Here is a 25021-nt window from a genome sequence, read left to right on the forward strand (position 1 = left end):
TAGATTGAATACATTATTTGTTAAAGTATTATAGATTTTCTGATAACGAAATTGACATTTCTGAAGTAGAACATACAGTAAGTGGATGTGGAATGGGTGAGTAGGTGTAAAATGTGGGACTTTAATGTTGCTAAACCATTTTAGGAATAAACAGACATTAGTTATGTTAAAAAGGTTTACATTTTATGGTTTACATTTTATTGCATACAAAAGTTTAGAAACCATAACAATGGAAGAAGTGCATTTTCAAAAGAAAATATACCAGACACTACCAACTATTAGTGTTGTGTTGTCAACTGTGTATAACCATACATAGTAACTCATATCATACATAAATCTCTTAATTGACGGGACTGGAAAGTCTTGCAGTAATTTGCGATTTTAGCTTCTTTAGGAGATATCACGCAGGTAACAACAAAGTTAAACATTATTATCACAAGCAAAAAAAAAACACAAAAACCTAACATATGACTGATAAATGACTCACTAATGGTATATTGGTACCCAAGAAAAAGCAGTGCCAATCAGGAGCCGTACCAGGGGAATGGGCTCAAATGTGGGGGAGAGGTTCAACAACCGGGACCAAGTCCTTAAAATATAGAATGAATATGAGCCTATCAAAGCCACAAGAAAATATGCGCCAAAAACCCCAATAGGCCGCAGAAAGTGACAAACAGGAAAAAGAAAAAAAAAAGAAAATAGGCTCCAATAACTGCACAGGTATAGCTATCCTTTTCATTGATAACATCCATCTAAAATGCCATAAAGCCCTGCTTGCTAGACATGTGCGATTCGTTTTGTACGAATCAAAAATTCGTATGAATTTCCAAAAATTCATACATTCGTACGAATCCGAAATACGAATTTTTATGCATACGAATTCTGAATCTGAATTTGCTGTGGGTTCAGCTTAAAATGATTGTAAAGTCAAATTTTTCTCCCTATAAAAATAAAAACATGTTTTGCTTACCTGCCCTGTTGCAATGCATTTGCTCAGAGCAGCCCCTGATCCTTCTCTTCTCGGGTCCCTCTTCTCTTCTCCTGGCCCCTCCCTCCTGTTCCGTGCCCCCACAGCAGGCAACTTGCTATGTGGGCACTGGAGCCCAGTCACAACTCCCTGTGTCCATTCAGACACAAAGTCCTGACCCGGCCCCTCTCCCATAATCTGCTAGCTGGTTTTGATTGACAGCAGCGGGAGCCAATGGCGTTGCTGCTGTGTCTCAGGAGGATCTCGGATGGCTGAAACACTCATGGACATCGCTGGACAGATAGGTAAGTATTAGGGATCGCTGGACAGAGAGGGACCTTAGGTAAGTATTAGGGGGGCTGAGGGGGGCTGCTGCACACTCAAGGCTTTTTATCTTAATGCATAGAATGTATTAAGATAAAAAAACTGCTGCATTTACAACACCTTTAAGGTCAGACTGGAAGGCTCTGCAAACCAGACTTCTGTCGCCTCCCCCTGGTTCTGGAGGTCCATGGAAACTTCTAGAAATAAGATGGCGATAAGGAGGCAGGGTTTGGATATTGATGGGAGTTTTGACCAATCCCCAGGCAGGAGGCCTGGCAGGGCAGTAAGACCAGCCTATGAATAGTGAGAAGCCTGGCCAGTGGGGGGGTTTTGTCGGGTGGAAGATGGAGTGCTGAGGTTGGTGGGGCCTGGGGGTGGACCTTAGGGTTGGCGCTGAAGAAGGAGAGAAGCTGAAGAGAAGGACATTTACCACCCTTCAGTCTCATCCAGGAGACACCTTGTCTAGCATGGGAAGATCTGTTCAGCAGGAGGCCAGGACAGCAGTCTTATCCAAGGCAGCAGGATTCAAAGGGACAGTATGAGTAGCTCTACACCACCAGGACCTACAAGGGAGAAGGTTGCCAGGTGCAACATTTAGCAAGTATATATGAGACACTGTCACAAGCTAACCCAAAACCCTTGCTCTGGGTACACTTTTCAAGGCAGGCAGGTGGGCTGGTATTTACTGCAAGTTTGGGACTTTACCACATTTCACCAAATTTGCCACATTGGTCCAAATCATTTGCTGGAGGGGGGGTTATGGTGTGGGGTTGTTTTTCAGGGGTTGGGCTTGGCCCCTTAGTTCCAGTGAAGGGAACTCTTAAGGCGTCAGCATACCAAGACATTTTGGACAATTTCATGCTCCCAAGTTTGTGGGGAACAGTTTGGGGATGGTCCCTTCCTGTTCCAACATCACTGCGCACCAGTGCACAAAGCAAGGTCCATAAAGACATGGATGAGTGAGTTTGAGGTGGAGGAACTTGACTAGCCTAGTCCTGACCTCAACCCAATAGAACAGCTTTGGGATGTATTATAGCAGAGACTGCGAGCCAGGCCTTCTCGTCCAACATCAGTGCCTGACCTCACAAATGCGCTTCTGGAAGAATGGTCAAACATTCCCATAGACACGCTCCTAAACCTTGTGAACGGCCTTCCCAGAAGAGTTGAAGCTGTTATAGCTGCAAAGGGTGGGCCAACTAGGCATCCCAATACTTTTGGCAATATAGTGTATCTCTGCGATACAAACACATTCACACAAGTATTTTTCTTTTTAAAATGCTGTTAATACAGAAAAATATCTGTTGACCCTGTTGGAAATCTAGTGAGATCCTAAGTTCCTATAGAGGACTGACAACACTCCTACCATGGTGCAATCCCTAGTTGCTGAAGGCCCCTTGATCTTAAAGTAGAAGTCCATCCTAACACTGAAATCCCTGCAACTACAGACATCCACGATCTAACACTAACCAATCTAGCCCTGTAAAGGAGAAATCATTACACATACCTTTTTTGAAGCCGATCCGACCCGATGCCAAGCTGAGCTGTGGAGGTGGGTGCAGAGGAGGCAGCCAACAAGAGAAGCCCCATAATAAGTCTATGGGTGATGTCACACCCCAGTCATCGGCTTCAAAAAAGGTATATATACTGATTTCTTTTTTACAGGGCTAGATATATATTAGTGTTAGATCGTGGATGTCTGTAGATGCAGGGATTTTAGCGTTAGGGTAGACTTGGCTGATCGCTGCCATTACTAGTAAAAAAAAAAGATAAAAATGCCATATATCTATCCCCTATTTTGTAGATGCTATAACTTTTGCGCAAACCAATCAAGATACACTCATTGCGATTTTTTTTTAACAACAATATGTAGAAGGATACATATCAGCCTAAACTGAGGAATATATATATATATATATATATATATATATATATATATTTATTTATTTGTGATATTTATTATAGCAAAAAGTAAAAAATATAGTTTTTTTTCCCAAATTGTCGCTTTTTTTTTGTTTATAGCTCAAAAAATAAAACCTGCAGAGGTGATCAAATACCACCAAAAGAGAGGTCTATAAAGGGCATCAATTTTGTTTGGGTACAACGTCGCACGACTGTACAATTGTCAGCTAAAATCGATGCAGTGCCCTATCTCAAAAAAATAAATTAAAAAAAGCCTGGTCATTAAGGGGTCAAATCTTTTGAGGTTGAAGTGGTTAAAGAATAGCTAAAGGCAAACTTTTTTTTTTTTTTTTTTTTAGTTTTGGATAGACAGGAGATAGATTAGGACACCTGTTTCCATTGCTGTCCCTGCCCCTGTTAGGGGGATTCACCCTCTCTATTTATCCTGTTTACCATGATCATCAAAAGTGATAATGAAAAAAAAAAAAAACACATTTTGTGTTGTCCCCAGAAAAGTAATAGAATGGAACATTTTCCAATGGGGATACTGGTTCTGGTGATCCGTGGGTCCCCAAGGAAATCCTTTAATGTGCAGAGATTTTCTCACTTCCTGTTCTATCTATGGGACAGGAACTGAGGGGAAATCTCCCCAATGGGACACATATGACAAAAAATAAACTGAGAGGGGTAATAACCCTCGCTTAGTTCGCTATAGTTCTACTTTAAGAAAGGGAGACCTGGCCTCCTAAAACCTCCTTAAATGGGAAGGCTCCGGATAGTTGCCCTCCCTCTAGACTGCCCAAATTAAAGAATTCAAGGTTCAAGATTAGCTAAGGTCAAGGGGGTGTGGAAGTTCAAGAGACAAGCATGTACTGGCCATTGGGACTACTGGGAGTTTCCCGGTGGGCCGATGGCTCAGTGGGCCACTCTGATGCAAGGGGGCTGGTGATGGGACACTCTGATGCAAGGGAATGATGATGGGACACTCAAAATGTAAGTGGGCCGGTCTCTATGAAGTCCAGGGCCAAATTTCTGTCCCAGTCCAGCCCTGTCAAGAGACCTAAATGGGACAAAGGGTAGGGTCACTGACTTCTTTGGAGAGGACCAGCCATCATGCAAGTTGGCATTAGCATATTAATCCTGCAAAAATGTCCTTGTTCCTGTTTGTTGGAGGGACAACTGTGTCCTAAATGCGCTATTGTGTTGTCATCCCATCATGTAGGGCTATGAATAGGGTTTCCACCTGTCCAGGATTCACCCGGACAGTTCGGGTTTGGAATCATGTGTCTGGGTTTCAGACTGCCTGAAACCCGGACACATTATTCATACTGGAATATGGCCTCCCAGCAGGGTTGCTTGCTGCAGTTGTCTAAGCTGAGAGTGTCTGTTACACTCTTTCAGACTGCCCAAAATCAGCACTAACTTTATCCCCCAAACACACACAAACACAGACGGGAGAGGAGAGAGGGCTTGATCTGCACCTCGCCCAACCCCCCCCCCCCCCCCCTCTGTGTCTGCCCACACTCAAATCCCAAGTGCTGTGCCTCAGAAAAGGAAAGGGCAGGCTGGAAATTTTAAGTCCAACAGACTCAGCTACATCTGGATAAGAGGTCCTGACTGACAAGGGGTGAGTGAGCTCACCATCCATCCCTGTCTGTGACTGAAGTCTTCCCCCCTTCTCTCTCCTGCCTCTGAGTGAGTGCACTAAGGTAAATCAGGGTTCTCAGAGCACCCCTTACATTGGAGTTCCCCTCTACACCAGAGGCCACAGTGTTCCCCCTTCAATCAGAGTCCTCTCTGTACATCAGAGTTCTTAGTGTACCCCCTTAGATCAGGGTTCCCAGAGCATCCCTTATATTAGAGTCCCCAGAGTTCTCCCTTACATCAGAGTCTGCAAAGTCCCCCCCTTACAGTGAAAGGGAACCCTGCGAGTTCAGATGTAAAGGGGGAACTCTTGTTATTAACTTAATTTCATTAGAAATGTTATTTAATAGCAAAATATTTGTATAGTTTATACTATAGGAAAAAATTGCTGTGCACTTCTAGGGTTTGACTTGAAGAAAAGGTGGCAACCATAGCTATGAAGAAGACTAGTATGACCATTTCAACACATGCAATGCAAGCAGTTTTCTTTGTTGCCACTGCCAGGAAGCCGGTCTGGAGCAATGATGTGACTTTTCGGCTAGGAAATACATCTTTATGTTGTGTGACCCCAGATGGTTGTGTGCATGAGCCCTTAAAATCTGTGAATTAAAAAAATAATGTCACTGTTTACATGTGGTGAACACCGCTTGTTTTCACTTTTTAATAAATAAGGACATAGATATTGCAAAAAATGTAACCTCCTGTTTTCTTTTTCACCTTCAGGATGAGAGCTCCTTTCAGAATGAACGCCTGTCATTACGATAAGCGGATGGACTTTTTTTACAATCAGAGCAAATCTCAAACGGAGGATGATTGGACCGAGACCAAGCTAATTATGTTGTTTTGTTTTGGTGCTTTCTGCAGTTTGTTCATATTTCTGTCAAATTTGTTAGTGATCGCAGCCGTCGTGATAAACAAAAGGTTCCATTACCCGTTCTATTATTTATTGGCCAACTTAGCAGCTGCGGACTTATTCTCCGGGATTGCCTATATTTTCATGATGTTTCACACGGGACCAGTGTCCAAAACACTCACTGTTCATCGATGGTTCCTGCGGCAGGGCCTCTTGGATACTAGCATGACTGCATCGCTGGCCAATCTCCTGGTCATTGCCGTTGAGAGGCACATATCTATTGTACGAATGAGAATCCATACCAACCTCACCAAAAGGAGGGTGACCTGCCTCATTCTGCTTATCTGGGGTATTGCTATTTTTATGGGTGCTGTGCCCACGTTGGGCTGGAACTGTATTTGTGATATCACCACATGCTCCTCCCTTGCACCCCTTTACAGCCGGAGTTATCTTACTTTTTGGACTGTCTCTAATTTGTTAGTTTTTCTAATCATGGTGGTGGTCTACTTGAGGATTTACATGTATGTGCAGAGGAAGACCAATGTCTTGTCTTCACATACCACTGGCTCAATCAGCCGAAGACGGACTCCAATTAAGTTGATGAAGACCGTCATGACTGTATTAGGTAAGAAAGTGTGGAAGGGTCTACTGTTATACCAGGCAGAACGTAGAATGTTCAAGGAAAACACTGCTTGGGGAGGGGTGTTTTCTCATACCACAACCCACCGAAACAGGCACTGCATGTGAAAGTTTTTCCAAAATCTGGTCAACTAAGCATGTGACTTTCCTTGCAGCCCCTCTATTGGTGGTTGTTACATACATGGTGGGGAATGTAGGTGGAGCTCTGACTCCTCAACCTGTTTTATAAGAATTTCTTGTCCTACTCTACTTGAGGAAAGCTGAGTGGTGCTTCTTGGGTCCATTTATTGGGTAAACTTTTTTTTTGGAGATGATGGAAATGGTGGGCTGTATATATAAAATTGGATTATATATTGTGATTTATATTCAGTATATACTTTGGTAGCTTTCTTATCCAGCAACTATAGCTTCTCTGTCTGTATCGTTTCCTCTATCACAGTGATGGCGAACCTTGGCACCCCAGATGTTTTGGAACTACATTTCCCATGATGCTCATCTACACTGCAGAGTGCAGGAGCATCATGGGAAATGTAGTTTCAAAACATCTGGGGTGCCAAGGTTCGCCATCACTGCTCTATCACATATTGTATCTTCTCCTCTGTCTCGTAATGTTTCCTCTGTTCGTATCATGGATCGTCTGGGATCATCTTTTTTTAATCAAAATATGTTTATTGATAAATTGCTCATATGATACATACAATCGTTGCAGTAGAAAGCCAAAGAAAAACAATACATACAGTATATGTCTTTGGAGGTATACATAGTGTCTGAGCAACAGAGAATGGTGCAGATGATAAACTTCTTAGCCCTTGTACACACGGTCGGAGATTCCGACGGAATGTGTCCGATCGGACCGGTTTGTCGGATATTCCGACTATGTGTGGTCTACATCGGATACTCCGACGGACAAAGTTTTCCAACTCGTTGGTAAAATTTTCCGACAAAATGCTCCGATCGGACATACTCCGATCATGTGTAGAGAATTCCGATCGGACAAAGTGCCATGCATGCTCAGATCAAATTCCTACACCAAAGCTATTGGCTACTAGCGTGAACATAGTCCCGTCATAACGAAATAACGTCATCACATCGGATTTTCCGACAACTTTGTCCGACCGTGTGTATGCAACAGTTTCGGACAAAATCCGTCGGACAAAATCCGACGGATTTGGTTGTCGGAATCTCCGACCGTGTGTACAAGGGCTTATACCCTTTCCATCCCCAAAGATGAGAAAAGAAGGGAGGGTCTAAGCAGCACTTTCTGTGGTGGAGCTAGGCTAGGGTCGTCCAACCATGGTTGCCAGATAAGATCAAATTTTCCCACAGCCTTGCTGCGGCTGTAGGCCAACCTCTCTCTAAGGAGCAAAGAATTGACATATGCAATCCACTGTTTCCTTGTGAGGACCGCAGATGCCATCCAATACCGTGCTATAAGTTTCCTGGTCAGGTACATCAGTCTAGTGATCATATAATACATGCCCTTTTGGGTACCTTATCTCGTCAATTGCCCTGAGCAAGTACACCAGGGGGTTCAGGGGAACAGGAACTTGAGCTCGTCTGGATATGCATTGAGACACCTCCGCCCATTACCGGTGGAGATCCGTGCACCTCCAGAGCAAATGTATAAACTCCCGTGATGGACTTTACATTTTGGACACAGGGGGAGTCTCTAATTCCTCAACTGTGGAGTTGTTTTGGCGTTCTGTAGGCTCCATGTAGGATAATTAATTGTGACAGTTTACGAGATGCTGAAACATATACCGCAGGTATTGTCTCCAGGGCCACGTCCCACTGATCACCATCTATGTCTCCGATATCTTCTACCCACATACTCCTACACTTGAGAGAGGCATGATCCTGGATGGACGACAACAGCACTGCATATATCCTATTTATAAGTCCCTTCCAGGTCTCAGCCCGGAGGACTTCCATCAACAGAGGAGACAATGACACTGTTAAGGGCTGGGTCTACTGCTGCGCCCGCAGGGCATGTCTAAGTTGGTGGTATTTGTAGAAGCCCCTTGGGGTTAAGTGAAACTCCCTGCATATCTGTTCATAGTTTTTCAATATTGTCCCTTCGTATAACTGTGAGAAGAACCAGATCCCATTTTCTCTCCATGGGAAGACCCCTGTATTTCCCGAAGTTCTGGGTATCAAGGGTTGTTCCACAGTGGAGTGAAAGGCAGTGGGCCCTCAATCCATATCGCCTTCTGAAATCCCTTCCATGCTTTTTTTAAGGAGGCCACTGATAGGGGCCGAGTGCGGGATACTTGGTAGATCCATTTCCAATTTGGGATCATCTTTGATCAATCCGCAGACTGTTGAACGGTTAAAGTATAATCTTTCATAGATGATTATTTAAAATCTTCTAGTAAGGAATGTTCTTATATCTGTAGTGTGTATTTGTATAATTGGTACACACATTTGTAGATATATAGCTTTTAAGTCCCTCTTTTTATTGATGTATGGTCATATGATATATTTTTATAGCCAAATAATACATCTACAGCACACAGAAGATAATTGTGGCCCCATGATGATCATTATGGGATGGTTGGTTGGATTGTATAGGACTTGTTGGCCAAGCACATTAGACAAAATTGTAGATGGTGTGTAAGAACCTATCATCAATATGAAACATAAGTGTAAGAACAGATGCTCTGTATATACTGATAAATATGGTTATGTGATTCTATTGATTTGCTAGCTCTTTTCTCCTTAAAAGGCAAATAAACACACACATCTATGGAGGCACTCATGCAGGCTCACTCTTAAGCCCCGCTCTGTGTGTTCATTAATGCACAGAACAGGGTTCAGCCCCACCCCTGCTCCCTCCTCACTGGCTGTGATTGACAGCAGTGGGAGCCAAAGCCCAATGAGGAAGGAGAGAGTCTGGAGAGCAGCTGCTCTTGTGCACAACGCTGGATCAAGATTGGGCTCAGGTAAGTATAAGGGGGTTGGGGGTGCTGCACACAGAAAGTCTTTAACCTTAATGGAGAGAATTCAAAACCACTCTAATGTAAAATATAATCGGCTTTCTGATATAAACTACTTACATAGTAGTACGTGTCTGAACGCCACCCAGCAACAGAGTGATTTGTGGGTACTTTTGCTCATATTAAAGTTATCTAACCCATTTCTCAATCCATACAAATGGTGTCAATTCACAAATTCCTTCTATTGTATTCTGACAGAATACCCAAACAGTGCCTTCTACTGATTAGTGGCAGCCGTAGTTTGGCTGTCAATATTCACCCCCGGCTCCTAAACCAAAAATGAATTGAGCAATCAACTTTTGTCAAGCCAGAAGGGCCACCCACTGATAGAATGAGAATGTCAGTGGGATCCTATGATTTGGTTCAAGTTCTAACAGTGTACAGCTAGCTTAAGGGAATATTTTACAATAGGGACACCTGCTTTTATGATAATTGTCTAAGAGGGATTTTCTTCCCCTGTAGAGAGCATTTAATTTAATGTATCACTCAGGATAAGAAGAGTGAGCCATTAACAAGGCCACAAACTGCAAAACACCTACCCCCCCCCCCCATTTCTCTTTCCTATTCCCCCCTCCACTATTATTGGCTCTATGGAAAATGTAAACGACAGCTTGGGCTGTAGAGACACTTAAAGGAGCTCAGATATATCACTGTTGAAATGTTTTCAATCGGGGTGATTAATCTGTATAGTAGAAGTGACAGCAGAGGCCGTGACTATAAAGAAACACAGAAGAGTGATGGCAAAGTAAAGACCAAGTGGTCCATCAACTTTGTCCAATTTTTTGTGTGTTTCTTTTTGTTTTTTGTTTTGTTCTTATTCCATTGACTGACCAACTACCTCTGCTGGAAGTCCACTCCGAGCATCAACTGTTTGGTTAAAATATTTTTTAAGGCCTACCGTGCACAGTTCGAATCTCGGCCAGAACAGCAGGAACCAGCTGAGATTCAAACAATTTATGGGCAGGCTGAATGTACCAAGTTGTTTGATTGATCAATTTTGATTGATACAACCAGTCTGCCATATTCACTTCGGATTATTGCAAGTGGCTGCTATAGCCGCTAGCGATAATCACTGTCTTTTCCCGGCGGGGACCACTTCCCTTGCCCCTATCCCCCCCCCTGCAGGGAGAGGACAATGGCTTGGCAGGTGGTATTCCCCTGTCAACACTGTCTTGATGGAGGAATTGTGCAAATTTCTTTCCTGCAACTCGGTGGCTGCAGGAATGAAATTTGCACTGTGTATGTCCGCCCTAAGATTAGTTTTGAACTTTGCTCCTGATAGTTAGAGGTCACACCTCCCATGTTCTTGATCTTAGCTTCATATTGAAAATACTGCTCTCCTGAACCACATTCACACCCTTAATGTATATGACACAAGAAGGCTGTGTGATTCAGAAATCTTGGCTGTTCTGCAGAAGCAAGAATTACATCATTGCTAGTGAGCTGAGGTTGGGGTGTAGCAGACGGGCTCTTCATCCATCACACAGCTGAGAGTTGATTTACTTCATTGCTTTGCTCTGCTCTTACAACAAGTAATCAAAAAAAAAAATTCGTTTAAAAAAAAAGTTATTTTCTATCGCTGATTTGGAAACATTTATATATTATAGAAAGAGAGATCCTCTTTATAATGACCCTGTGAGTATAGAAACATGGGATCTGTCATTTATGACTTATTTTTAAAGACTTGGGTTGGAGAAGAAATTGCTGCACCACTGTAATAGATCAATTGAATGATCAGGTTTTGTAAAAAAAAAAATGTAAGTTGCGCCCAACATGTGATTACAGATTACATGAACCTCCCTTTTTTAGGGTTTCTATTCTTGCTGCTGAGCTGAATGCATACCAGTCAGTATTGGATCAGAACACAGTTAAGATGAACCAAATGCACATGAGATTGTACAACCCCACAAAAAAAACGTTCCAATTCAACCCACATCATAACCCTCAGATCACTTGTGATAATAAAGAAAGCCCAGAAACGGAAGTGTGGAAAATTATGGCTGTGGCCCCTTTGTTTAAAACAGAATATGATAACCTTTATCTGCTTAACGACTGCCCACCATAGATATACTGCGGAAGGCAGGGCTGGGACAAGGGGAGGGCAGGAGGGACGGCTGCCCTGGGCACAATGCTTTTTTTTGTAGGGATGGGGGCTCCATGACCCTAACTCTAAGAGAAGCGCGGTGGGAGGGGGGGGGGGTTTGGTATCTTTGCCCTGGGCACTGGATGACCTTGCCTCAGCACTGGCGGCAGGGAGGATGCTCTGTACCAGTGATCTGCAACTTCCTGGGTCTGGGGCATGCGCGCACCGCCAGCAACCCACTCCGGCTGTGATTGGATTCAGCGGGAGCCAATCAGCAAGTCCGGTGGACACAATGCCCGCCGGGGCCCACCGATCGTTCAGGAGAAAGGCAGACTGCCACTCTGCCTATGTAAACAAGGCAGATTGCCATTCTATGCGAGGGCTAAGCAGGAATACAGATCTTTACATTCCCCCAGTCAAAGCACCGCCACCCCCCACAGTAAAGTAATCAGTCCTTAACCACTTCAGCCCTGGAAGGATTTTCCCTCTTCCTGGACCATTTTATATGATACGGCACTGCGTAGATTTAATTGACACTTGCGCGGTTGTGCGACGTTGTACCCAAATAAAATTGATGCCCTTTTTCCTCACAAATATAGCTTAATTTGGTGGTATTTGATCACCTCTGCAGTTTTTATTTTTTGTGTTATAAACAAAAAATGACAGACCATTTTGAAAAAAAAAAAACAATATTTCTTACTTTTTGCTATAATAATTATCCAAAAAATTAATTTCTTCATAAGTTTAGGCCGACATGTATTCTTCTACATATTTTTGGTAAAAACAATCGCAATAAGCATATATTGATTGGTTTGTACAAAAGTTATAGCAAAAATAGGTAATAGATTTATGGCATTTTTTTTTTTTTTACTAGTAATGGTGGCGGGACTATGACATTGCGGTGGATAGATCGGACACTTTTGAAACTTTTATTGGGGATGTATTATAACAGAAAGTAAAAAATATTGTTTTTTTCCCCTCATAATTGTTGGCCTTTTATTGTATATAGCGCAAAAAAAAACAAAAAACGCAGAGGTGATCAAATACCACCAAAAGAAAGCTATTTTGTCAGTTAAAATATCGCAGTGGCGAATCGCAAAAAAAAAAATGGCCTTGTCAAGAAGGGGTGTAAACCTTTCAGAGCTGAAGTAGTTAAAGGGTAACTTCAGAAAAATGATGTACCTTTTTATTGTTCTGATTAAATTAAAGATATTAACCATGAAGACAATACAAGAAGGGAAAGTGGAGATTGGTTGTAGGGGGTGACAAGTCGCATGGGGACACTTGGTTAACCCCGTGTCCCCAGCAGGGACAGCATCACAGGAGATTACTTCTATAACAGGTGTATTTGCTTTATCTTGCTGGGTTATAATTTAGAATAAAAAACAACACCTATGACAGGGATCCCCAACCAGTGGCCCAGGGGCCACATGTGGCCTGCGGAGCCCTCTGATGTGGCCCGCGACCTCCTGCTCTGGGATGGTTGGTTGCCAAGCCCAGATCACGGGTTCCCGACCCGGCATCCCAGAGCATCAGTGTTGTGAATGAAGCCAGCGGTAGAGGAAGCAATCGGTTGCATAGCATAGGCACATAAGATGATGCTTCCTGTATAGCGCCACCTCCTGTCACAGGCGGAGTGATACCAAATGCACTGCCTGGAACAGCAACAGCTGGCGATACCCGAATTGAAGACTGTTATTAAAGGTATGTTTAATACTATAATCACAGAATATTGGAATACCTCCAGAGGGTGGGATTTTAAAGGCAATGTCATTGGAAGTTATATAAAAACAATATATTTTTTGATACAAAACAAACCATTTTTTCAAAATTCATACAAAAATGATACATAAATATTTAACACAATACACCATACATTATGTACAAAAATAGAGCAACAAAAAGCGTATTTTTCCAACGCGTTTCGATTGACACAAAAAATGATCTTCTTCAGGGAAGCCACTCTAGCACCACCTTCTGGCTCCAGTTATACTTGTCTCTCAACCCAAGCGGACAGCCTTACATGGATCATTTGAATAATACATTGCAAAAAAGCCCATGAGTCAGATGAGACTCTTTGATAGATTTATACAATGCTCCAAAATTGATGTCACCAAACCCAGATATGTAATTGTATAACAGGGCAAAGAGGGCCCATAGAATAGTGCATAAGGAGTAGAGTGTCCTATCCTGCAATAAGGGGCGCTATGATCCTCGTATGTAACGATAGAATCCCTTAAATAAATCAATGCCCCTGGGGGAGAAAACATCAGTGAAGCCAACACCTAAGACAGGGGTGCCCAACCAGTTGCCCAGAGGCCACATGTGGCCCACGGGGCCCTCTGATGTGGCCCGCGACTGCCTGCTCTGGGATGGTTGGTTGGAATCGGCAAGCCCAGATCACGGGTTCCTGACCTGGCATGCCAGAGCATCAGTGTTGTGAATGAAGCCAGTGGTAGAGGAAGCAATCGGTTGCATAGCAGAGCCACATAAGACAATGCTTCCTGTATAGCACGAATTGAAGACTGTTATTAAAGGTATGTTTAATACTATAATCACAGAATATTGGAATACCTCAAGAGGGTGGGATTTTAAAGGCAATGTCATTGGAAGTTATAGTGTATATATGGGCATATCTGTTCTGCAGTGGTTACCAGGCTGCTTTCAAACCGCACTGAGCCATAGTCCTCTGTTATTACCTATGGGTTTGGTGCGCTTCCAGAAAGTGCGCAACACCTGCAGGATATAATAGAATTCTATGACAAAGTGCAGCTAACCCACAGAAAAGCCAGAGGTGCACTGCTCTGGGTAGACCACAGCACATCAGTGTGAAAGCAGCCTCAGGCCCCTTTCATATGATCGGTCCGACCCAATCAGACCCTCCATTCACCTCTATGGAACGGCAAATGTAAACTGACTTGTGTCCGTTTACACCTGCATACCTTCAATCCGATCCGCTAAAAAGTAAAAAAAACAGAAAGGGATCTGTCCCCTTCCATATGGGCAGATTAGAGGGCCCATAGAGTAGAGTGGGCTATGTCCGTGTCCGCTCTGCATATGCGGAGTGTACACAGACCTGTCATCCACCCACTCTGCTCATTGTGGCCCACAACTGGTTACCAAGCTGCTTAAGTGGCCCTTGCTCTTCAAAAGGTTGGGCACCCCTGACCTAAGACACGGTCCAGGACCCGATTTAAGATTAGTTAATATAGGTGGTGGATGCAGAAGAGCCCATAGTTTTTCAGCTTTTGTCAAGCTGTGTTTCAGTCTAGATCCCTGGTGGCCAACCTGTGGTCCAGGGACCACATGCAGCCCTTTTATGCTTATTGTGCAGTCAGTATTTTCCCTACCTTGGTGATAGTGAAGGAAAACTTCTTTTAGATGAGATTTCAGTATTTAGCCACTTGCTTACTGGGCACTTAAACCCCCCTCCTGCCCAGACCAATTTTCAGCTTTCAGCGCTGACGCACTTTGAATGACAATTGCGCGGTCATACAACACTGTAACCAGATGAAATTTTTATCATTTTTTTCACATAAATAGAGATGTCTTTTAGTGGTATTTAATCACAGCTGGGGTTTTTATTTTTTGCTAAACAAACCAAAAAATATGGAAAATTTTGAAAAAATAAAAACGTTTCATAGTTTGTTATAAAATTTTGCAAACAGGTAATTTTTCTCCTTCATTGATATGCACTGATGAGGCGGCACTGGTGGGCACTGATAGGTTGCACTGGTGGGCATTGATAGGCTGCCCTTATGGGCACTTATTCGGCTATAGCGCAGATCTGAACCAGTTAAAGCTCAACTCCGGGTAAAAAAAAAAAATCTTCCCATGCAGTGGCGCTGTGCCTGCACTGCACGGGTCAACGGCTCGTTGTTGTCTAGGGGATTGGAGAAAGCTTCCTCTGCTTCACCTGCAAATGGCGTTCCCCTAAGATCCAGCGGTGGACTGTTCCTGATGCCCCCTTATCCAGAGCAGGGGGTGATGATGTCAGGAACAGTCCACCACACAAGACAGCTGGGGGGGGGGGGCAGGAGCCACAGGACCCGGTCTTTGTGCTGGAAGGATCGAGTGTAGCAGTAGTGATCATGTATGAATGTTTCCTAAAGTATGTCCCCGTTTTCCAAGAACTCCTAGAGCATGTTTGGTCTTGCATGATCGTAGACCATCTCATATGATCCATCACATAAAGTATATGCTGTCCTGACCTTCTACTCTTGGATTACAATCACTGAATATTATGTGTGGTCCTTTGGTGATGTCAGGGGCTGCACTTGAGGCCCCCTATGTAAACTAAGTTGGTCACCTCTGCTCTAGATCTCCATAGGTTGCCAACTAGGGACAGACCTTCAGGTCAGCATGGTACCCAGGGCGACCGTTTGCAATTATGGGGCCCTGTACAGCCTTCCTGACAAGGCCTTCCCCAACCCTGCCTAGACCCCACCCACCCCCTAGGGTGCAGCAAAACAGTGGCACTGACTTTACACCCCCCCCCCCCCCCCACACGCCAAAAATGAATAAATCCCCATCTGATGGGCCCTGGGAAATGTAAATTAAGCCCTGATAAGCAAGCAGGAGTGGGGATGTGGTCTAGTAAAATCAATTTATTCATTTAGGCCAGGGGTTCCATCATGCTTCCGCCTAGAAAGTTATGCTTGTAACTGTCAGCCTTGTAATGCCTCACGGGAATTGTAGTTCTACAACAACTGGAGGGCCACTAGGTTGAGATCCCTGATTTAGGCCAAAATGAACAATAAAGTCGCTTAGGGCCCCCCTGTTTAGCTGATAAGGCCTGGGCCCAGTACAACAGGACCAGTTGAATGTCCCTTTCAGCTGCCCTGATGGTACCAGCACAATGCGGGGCAATTACATTTGTATATGCCATTTGTCCCAATTTTTTTCCTCCAAGCCCAATGGTTGAGGGGGGTTTCCCTTGACAGATGTTAACTTCCACCAATGCACACATGGCAACAAGGCCTTCATTTGGAGTAGCAGAAGGGACATTATGAATCAGGCTTATTACAATAAAACATTATACAATTCTTGTTTTGTCCTGACTTGCTTATGCCGCAAAGTTGACTTATCTTTTTGAAATGATACTAGGAACAGTCCCATATTCTGCTCTCAGACATCCTGCTCTTTCTTAGTTGCATAAATGTTAATTTTAATTACACAGTTTGGCAGATCCTGCTACGAAAACAGCCTGAAATGCTTAATTTTATTACTAACTGTCATAATAATAAGAGTACATTACTGTGCAATACACACTTACTGCTGTGCCAAAGCTTAATTGAGCAGACCAGACGGAGTCAATGATTGGCAATTTCTCAGGATGTTTTCTGGGTCTGGAAATAAATGTATTTTCTTCGTACCTTACTAATTCCTTGTGGTCACTGCATTTAGCCCATAGTTATCTTTAGTATTCATTTAAAACACATTTTTATTTCTAATTTTTAAATGTTTTAAGGCAGTACACAAGAAGTAAATGTGAGCTGGCCTTTATTTAAAGGGACTGCAATAAATAAAATCTCAAAACATGTTACCTGTAAAAGAATAGAATACGTACTTTTCCCATGGCCAGTGTCACCGAATGCTGCTCTGATGAAGAGGATTCCTCTGCTGAAGTCTTCTTTAGGCTACTTTCACACTGGGGTGGGCAGGCGCCGGCGATAAAATGGTGCTATATCTAGTGCCGATTTACCGTCATTTTAACAGCGCTATTCGGCTACTAGCGGGGTGGCTTTAACCCCCGCTAGCAGCCGAAAAAGGGTTCAAACCACCTGCAAAGCGCCGCTGCATCAGCGATTTGCCGGCGGGTTTACAGGCGCTATTTTTTGTGCTGTAGCGCCTGTAAAGCGCCTCAGTATGAAAGTAGCCTTGTGCCACGTACACACGACCCGACGATCTTCCCGGCGGACTTTTGGTGGAGTTCCAATGGATTTTCCAAACAAACGGACTTGCCCACACACAAACGGACTAAGTCTGTTCGAAAGTCCGTTCGTTTTGAATGTGGTGACGTACGGCGGGACTAAAAAAGGAAGTTCAATAGCCAGTAGCCAATAGCTGCCCTTGCGTCGTATTTGTTCCGTCGGACCAGCATACACACGAACGGTTTTCCCGATAGGAATGGAGTGCGTCGGACAGATTTGAAACGTTCTATTTCTAGGTCCGTCTGATTTTTTTTTTAATGAAAAACGATCGGATTAGCCCATCGGATTGTACGACGGGCTGATTCCGTCAGACCTAGTCTGCTGGAAAGTCCGGTCATGTGTACATGGCATTAGACTTGGTTCACACCTCTGCGTGTGGCTGCAGGTGTGGGAATTGCCGTGTTTCCCGCACCTGCTAACAACCCACAGTGAAAATGTGCTCTTAAGAGACGCATGGGGCTGCCATTCATTCTGAATGGCAGCCCCATGCATGTAAAGACATAACATGTTTTTTTACACAGGTAGCAATCTCTGAGGTTACAATTTTCTCAGTGGGGTTGATGGGGTTGCTTTAAAGTAGAGTTATATGTAAAACTTTTTTTTTTCATTTTGGATAGGGGAAGGGGGTTTTTTGAACCCCAGTCAGATTTTTTTTCGCCATCTCTGTCCCATTGGGGAAATATACCCTTCACTTCCTGTCCCATAGCCAAACAGGAAGTGAGTGAAAATCCCTGCAAATAAAGGGAATTCCTTGGAGACATCCTGGTTGCCAGAACTAGCGTTTCATTGGAAGATATACCGTACACTTTTCTGGGGACAACCCACAATTTTGGATTTTCTTTTACGTTCACTTTCAATGATAATGGTAAACAGGACTTATAGAAAGGGCAAATCTCTTTAACGGGGGTACAGACAGCAATAAAAATAGTCAGGGGTTCTAATAACACTCTATCCAAAACAAAAAAAAAAAAAGTTTTGCCTTTAGTTAAACTTTAAGGAAAAATTATTTCATGCATCAATGTTATCATAGCCCAATTGTGATTTAAGTGCTAGTAACCGCACCAGTGGAGAACCTTCAGAATTTTCCCAGGTCCTGGCTATCCCATATCCAAATTCCAGACAGACCACTAAAAATGTACATGTGAAATATTCACATTTGAACAATATTGACACTAGAATTTTGACTCTGTTCAGCTAGTCTTGTGATCTAAGAACCCCTGACTAGATAGCGCAGCCAGGCTCTAGATCAGCGTTTCTCAACTCCAGTCCTCAAGGCCCCCCAACAGGTCATGTTTTCAGGATTTCCCTTAGATGAAATGGCTGTGGTATTTACTAAGGCAACCAAACCGATCAAATCATCTATGTACAGAAGGAGCCTGAAAAGATGACCTGTTGGCACGCCTTGACTGGAGTTGAGAAACACTGCTCTAGATCTCTCTGCGGTCTACATTGCAGCTAAGTAGTACCCCGTCTGTAATTGAATTGTAAAAGAGCATTGGCACACTAGATCTTTCATATGTATATTCTCCTCTCCAGTAAGCAAAATCCATAAAATTAGACTGACAAGTGACAACACTATTCACTGCAGCACAGTTTGATTGGCTTAAAGCTGAATTCCATTTTTTTTTTTGCATAGTTACACTGGTCCAGCATAATTCATAACTAGATCCCTGTTGAAGGGGATAAGACTTGTAGTAGCTGCCACTACTACGGTCATCCTTGTTGTCTTCTAAGTTCCAGGCTGAGCAGCTGCCCTTCTGTATAGTAACCATAGGGGGGGTCATCTGCTTGCCACACTTTACATTTTTCCAGTGAATGCAAAGTGTTCTCTGATTGGATGAGGTGGAAAGGCAGTGACTTCATAATCAACAAAGTGTCCAATCAGTGACTGCCTTGTATGTAATGGGAAAAATGCAAAGTGTTCTCTGAATGGTAAAGGAAAGGGTGAGATTGCGCTATGGAATAATAGTGGAGTGATGCCAAAATAATAATGAGTAAGAGTTGCCTCTACTTAATATGCCCCCCCAGTCAGATGGGGCCTATTGAAGTGTAAAAAGAAAATTGGGTAGAATTGGCGCTATACCTTTAAATCACCTATATATTTCAACTCACAAAATCCTATAATCATTGGTGCTGTGAAATTGCTGCTGTGTAAAGTGCTTAAAAAATTATTAAAATATTAATACATTAATATACATGCCCTTTGGCAAGGGCCCCGTGCTGCTATAAATTTCAAGTGCACCTTTTTCCTTGTGCTCCTGGTGACGTCTGCATGACGAAACTGGTAGGATGTGGCCATAAGGACGTGACCTCTCTATAGTAAACAGCAGCGGCCGGCGGTGGGAGTTTTTATGTATTGCGAGCACACCATTTATGATAGGTCAGTAATTTTCTTCTTTTAATAAATACATTATTAAGACATACTACACTATGGACTTCCTTCTTTTTCTATGAACCATATGAATGAGAGCTTTATCCGTGGATGACAAACCAGATTCCCAGGGAGACACCAGAGAGCGGCACAGGGGCTAACACTATGGAGGCGATTTTGCCCCAGTGGGGGTAAGGATCTGGTGAGTGCAATATAATTTCATTTCACCAAAGCGCACCGGGAATTTGCTTTGTAATTTTGCACAAGTCACCACTTGGAAACAAAACTGTGAACTGTTTTGCATATTATAAAGCATTTGCCAAAAAAAAAAAAATTATTTTTACAGTTTTTTATTTAATTTTTTCATCTGTTTTTTTGGTACAATCACTGGTACCAGTTATAAATGTTGATTAATGGTTTGTAACACTTAGGAATTTTCACATATTTATTTTTTCATAAGGAAAAAGGTGCACTTGAAATTTATAGCAGCACAGGGGCCCTTGCCAAAGGGCATGTATATTAATGTATTAATATTTTAATAATTTTTTAAGCACTTTACACAGCAGCAATTTCACAGCACCAATGATTATAGGATTTTGTGAGTTCTCTAAATGGTGCCTGTGTCTTGTCATATAAGGTCCCCCATCCGATAGTGTCCGCTGTGTACTGCGCATGCGCAGTACACAGCTACACAGATTCCGAAAATTACCGAGGATGAACGGCGCCTGCGCCGTGAGTCCAGGTTCCATCCCCACTATCCAAGTGGACATAGAGTAGGAATATAAAAGAGCCGAGCGCAGCGAGGCCGAGCCCGAAGTGTGGCGAGCGAAGCTCCCCCGCGAGGGGCCCTCTAATATCCACAACCCTATGTCCACTTGGATGGTGGGGCTACCACCTCCACTCACGGCGCAGGCGCCGTTCAACTTCGGAGATATTCCGAAGCTTCGTCCGCCCCGTACTGCGCATGCACAGTACGGGGTGGACGCTATATGATGGCCGGACACTATATGGCACAACACCTGCACGACTTTGCAGCAGAAACTTCTAACAATAACAGCATTTTCTATGTAAAAGCCGGGGGGAGTTTGGTATGGCTCCAAAACTATATCTCACCGCCAAATCAACCTTGAGGTTATTTCCTGTATACATTACACTATATCAGATTTTATACCAGTCAAATGTCATTTTACTTTTCCTCATTTGCATAATACAGTGATTGTGTATTTAAGTTTTAAAATCCATATATACACTACAGTGAGGGAAAAAAGTATTTGATCCCCTGCTGATTTTTTACATTTGCCCAATGACAAAGAAATAATCAGTCTGTCATTTTATTGGTAGGTTTACTTTAACAGTGAGAGACAGAATAACAAAAAATATGCAGAAAAACGCATTTCAAAAAGTTAAAAATTGATTTGCATTTTAATGCGTGAAATAAGTATTTGATCCTCCATCAATCAGCAAGATTTCTGTCTCCCAGGTGTCTTCTATACAGGTAATGAGCTGAAATAAGGAGCATTCTCGTAAGAGCCGGTTCACACAGGGGCGACTCAGATCCGCCTTCAGGACGCCCCTAGTCTCCTTAAGTCGCTCTACATGTAGAAATCAATGTAAGTGAATGAGAGCCGTCTTAATGCACACTACTGAAGTCGCTCCGACTTCAGAAAAGGCTCCTGTACTACTTCAATCCCACTTGTAGGCGACTGGTACCCGTTGATTTCAATGGAAGTCGCCTCCAAGTCGGATCTCCGTCTATATGTAGGCAACTCTCAGAATTATCAGCTATCGAGAGGGAACTCCACGTCAAATTTATTTAAAATTGGCGTGGGTTCCCCCTCCGAAAGCATACCAGGCCCTTAGGTCTGGTATGGATTTTAAGGGGAACCCCCTACGCCGAAAAAACGGCGTGGGGGTCCCCCCCAGATCCATACCAGACCCTTATCCAAGCATGCTACCCGGCCGGCCAGGAAAGGGGGTGGGGACGAGCGAGCGCCCCCCCTCCTGAGCCGTACCAGGCCGCCTGCCCTCAACATGGGGGGGTGCCTTGGGGAAGGGGGGCCGTGCCCCCCCACCCCAAAGCACCTTGTCCCCATGTTGATGAGGACAAGGGCCTCTTCCTGACAACCCTGGCCGTTAGTTGTCAGGGTCTGCGGGCGGGGGGCTTATCGGAATCCGTGAGCACCCCTTTAACAAGGGGGCCCCTGGATCCCGGCCCCCCACCCTATGTGAATGAGTATGGGGTACAATGTACCCCTACCCATTCACCTGTGAAAACAATGTAAAAAAAAAACACAACACACAAGGGTTAAAATAGATTATTGCACAGCTCCAGGGGTCTTCTTCCGTCTTCGGGGGTCTTCTTGCCAGACTCGCTAGCTTCTGCTAGCTCTTTTACTAGCGGAGGAGCCCGGCTTTCTTCTTTGCCGCCACCCTCTTCTTCCGACTTCGGGGGTCTTGTCCCCCTCTTTGGTTCTTCTTGCCAGGCCACCGCGCCTTCTTCTAGCTCTTTTACAAGCGGTGGCCCGGTCTTTTGTCGCAGCTGCCGTCGTCTTCTGTTCTGGAGATGTTGCCTCGTCGCTGTCTCCGATCACTATAATAGGACACGTGGCGTGCGGCGACTTATATATCACCTGATGATGTCCCCGCCCATTATGATGTCACAGTCCCAGCATCCTCTGGGACTGTGACATCATAATGGGGGTCTGGTATGGATCTGGGCGGGACCCCCATGCCGTTTTTTCAGCGTAGGGGGTTCCCCTTAAAATCCATACCAGACTTAAGGGCCTGGTATGCTCTCGGAGGGGGAACCCACGCCGTTTTTTTTTTTAAATTGGCGTGGAGTTCCCCCTTCAGAGCTCATGCTCTGATTGGCCACGGCAAAAGTCGCCTGGCCTGGGGCGACTTAAAGTCGTGTTTTAAGTCGCCCCAAGTTGTGTTGATAAGTCGTGTCCAAGTTGCCTCCAAAAGTCGTGTTGAAAGTTGTGTTGCCCCTGTGGAAGAAACACAAAATAACTCAATCTCCCTCGGTCTGGGGCTTCATGCAAGATCTCACCTTGTGGAGTTTCAATGATCATGAGAACGGTGAGGAATCAGCCCAGAATTACACAGGAAGATCTTGTCAATGATCTCAAGGTAGCTGGGACCATAGTCACCAAGAAAACAATTGGTAACACACTACACTGTGAAGGACTGAAATCCTGCAGTGCCCGCAAGGTTCCCCTGCTCAAGAAAGCACATGTACAGGCCTGTCTCAAGTTTGCTAATGAACATCTGAATGATTCAGAGAAGAACTGGGTGAAAGTGTTGTGGTCAGATGAGACCAAAATCAAGCTCTTTGTCATCAACTCAACTCTCCATATTTGGAGGAGGAGGAATGCTACTTATGACCCCAAGAACACCATCCCCACCATCAAACATGTAGGTGGAAACATTAAGCTTTGGGGTGTTTTTCTGTTAAGGAGACAGGAAAACTGCACCACATCAAAAGGATCATGGAGGGAACCATGTACTGTCAAATCTTGAGCGAGAACCTACTTCCTTTAGCCAGGGCATTAAAAATAGGTCCTGGATGGGTCTTCCAGCATGACAATGATCCAAAACACACAGCCAAGGCAACAAAGGAGTGGCTCAGGAAGAAGCCCATTACGGTTCTGGAGTGGCCTAGCCAGTCTCCAGACCTTATTCCCATAGTATTGCATTGCAGCCTTGTCAGTGTCGTTTGCAGGCTTGCCTTTTGAAAATGTTGCCGCAGAGATACAGAGCGGATGTCCTGTGTATCTCAGCGGCGCACGGTAGCTCTCGGCCATTCTCAGCGGCTTTTGCCCGCACTCAGCCACTTTCCCAAAGCCGCCGAGAACGGCCGAGTGCGGCGAAAATAGCCAAAAGCTGCGCACGGCAGGGGTAAGCAATTCTTTGCAGGCAATGACTGGTATTGGCACTTCACTCATCATGGTACCATGGTTGATATGGTGTCAGGGTGATTGAAGTGCATTATTTCTATTGTTACAACTGTATGGCTGAACCCGCATTGATCAGACATTGCATGTGATTGGCACCTGCGGTGCTGGTGTGAATCACATGCAATGTCTAAGATCGCACAAGTCTGAACCCAGGCTTAACCTCTGCAGCACTCATACGTCTATTTCCCAAAGACAACCTCTGGATTCTGAGTGGAACCTGTCCTGTTAAAGCGCTGTATGGTCTTGGCCACCATGGTGCTGCTCAGTTTCAGGGTCTTGGCAATCTTCTTATAGCCTAGGCCATCTTTATGTAGAGCAACAATTCTTTTTTTTTTTTTCAGATCCTCAGAGAGTTCATTGGCATGAGGTTTCATGTTGCACTTCCAGTGACCAGTATGAGAGAGTGAGAGCGATAACACCAAATTTAACACACCTGCTCCCCATTCACACCTAAGACCTTGTAACACTAACAAGTCACATGACACCGCAGAAGGAAAATGGCTAATTGGGCCCAATCTGGACATTTTCACTTAGGGGTGTACTCACTTTTGTTGCCAGCGGTTTAGACATTAATGGCTGTGTGTTGAGTTATTTTGAGGGGACAGCAAATTTACACTGTTATACAAGCTGTACACTCACTACTTTACATTGTAGCAAAGCGTCATTTTTTCAGTATTGTCACATTGAAAGATATAACAAAATATTTACAAAGATGTGAGGTGTGTACTCACTTTTGTGAGATACTGTATATATATATATATATATATATATATGTAATAAGGCTTACCTATAGGTACCATAAATATCTCCTAAACTTTCACAGTTTAGGAAATATATACTGTGTCGATTTACATCATCGGCACATGTGCTCTGGAGGAATGACCACCTGTGACATTTGTTCAGGGCCCTGTGCCGTAACCTGTGACTCCCGCGTGCATGCGCGGGAGTGACGTCATCACGGCTCCAGCCAGTCACAGCGCCAGAGACCATGAACCCGGAAAACGTACACCGGGGAAGATGTCAGCCGTCTCAGCGGTGTGCGGACAATGCTGAGATGGCTTCATTCTAAGGTATTTCATAATGAGTTAGTATACGCCTTTGTCTTATAGTTTTTTTTTGGGGGGGGGGGTTCCATCATCTTTAAAGTAAATATATGCACAAAATATTCCCATTGAAATGAAACTATAACTTTAAAAAAAAAAAACTTAAAGAGGAACTGCAGTCTGGTCACATAATTTGTAATAAAAACATTTTTGCCATTCTGAAGCTTCCCTCCAACCACTTTGCATATTATTTTATATATACTGTGATTCTGTACTTGCCGAATATGCTGCAGCAATCTCCCTCCGCTGA

The 25021-nt window shown here is 43.9% G+C and overlaps 1 protein-coding gene across 1 annotated transcript in view; it reads left to right on the plus strand.

Annotated features, from left to right (window-relative positions):
* The window catches only part of LPAR3 (lysophosphatidic acid receptor 3), a 63664-nt gene that overhangs the window by 25608 nt on the left and 13035 nt on the right, over positions 1 to 25021 (plus strand). Inside the window, exon 2 of the mRNA XM_077450335.1 lies at positions 5558 to 6312. Coding sequence (XP_077306461.1) covers positions 5559 to 6312 — 754 coding nt within the window. The 5' untranslated portion in view covers position 5558. The remainder of the gene's footprint in view (positions 1 to 5557; positions 6313 to 25021) is intronic.

The sequence above is a fragment of the Lithobates pipiens genome, unplaced genomic scaffold (genome assembly GCF_037356315.1).
Source record: "Lithobates pipiens isolate NorthernLeopardFrog02 unplaced genomic scaffold, aLitPip1_a1.2 Scaffold_23, whole genome shotgun sequence".
Taxonomy (NCBI): Eukaryota; Metazoa; Chordata; class Amphibia; order Anura; family Ranidae; genus Lithobates; species Lithobates pipiens.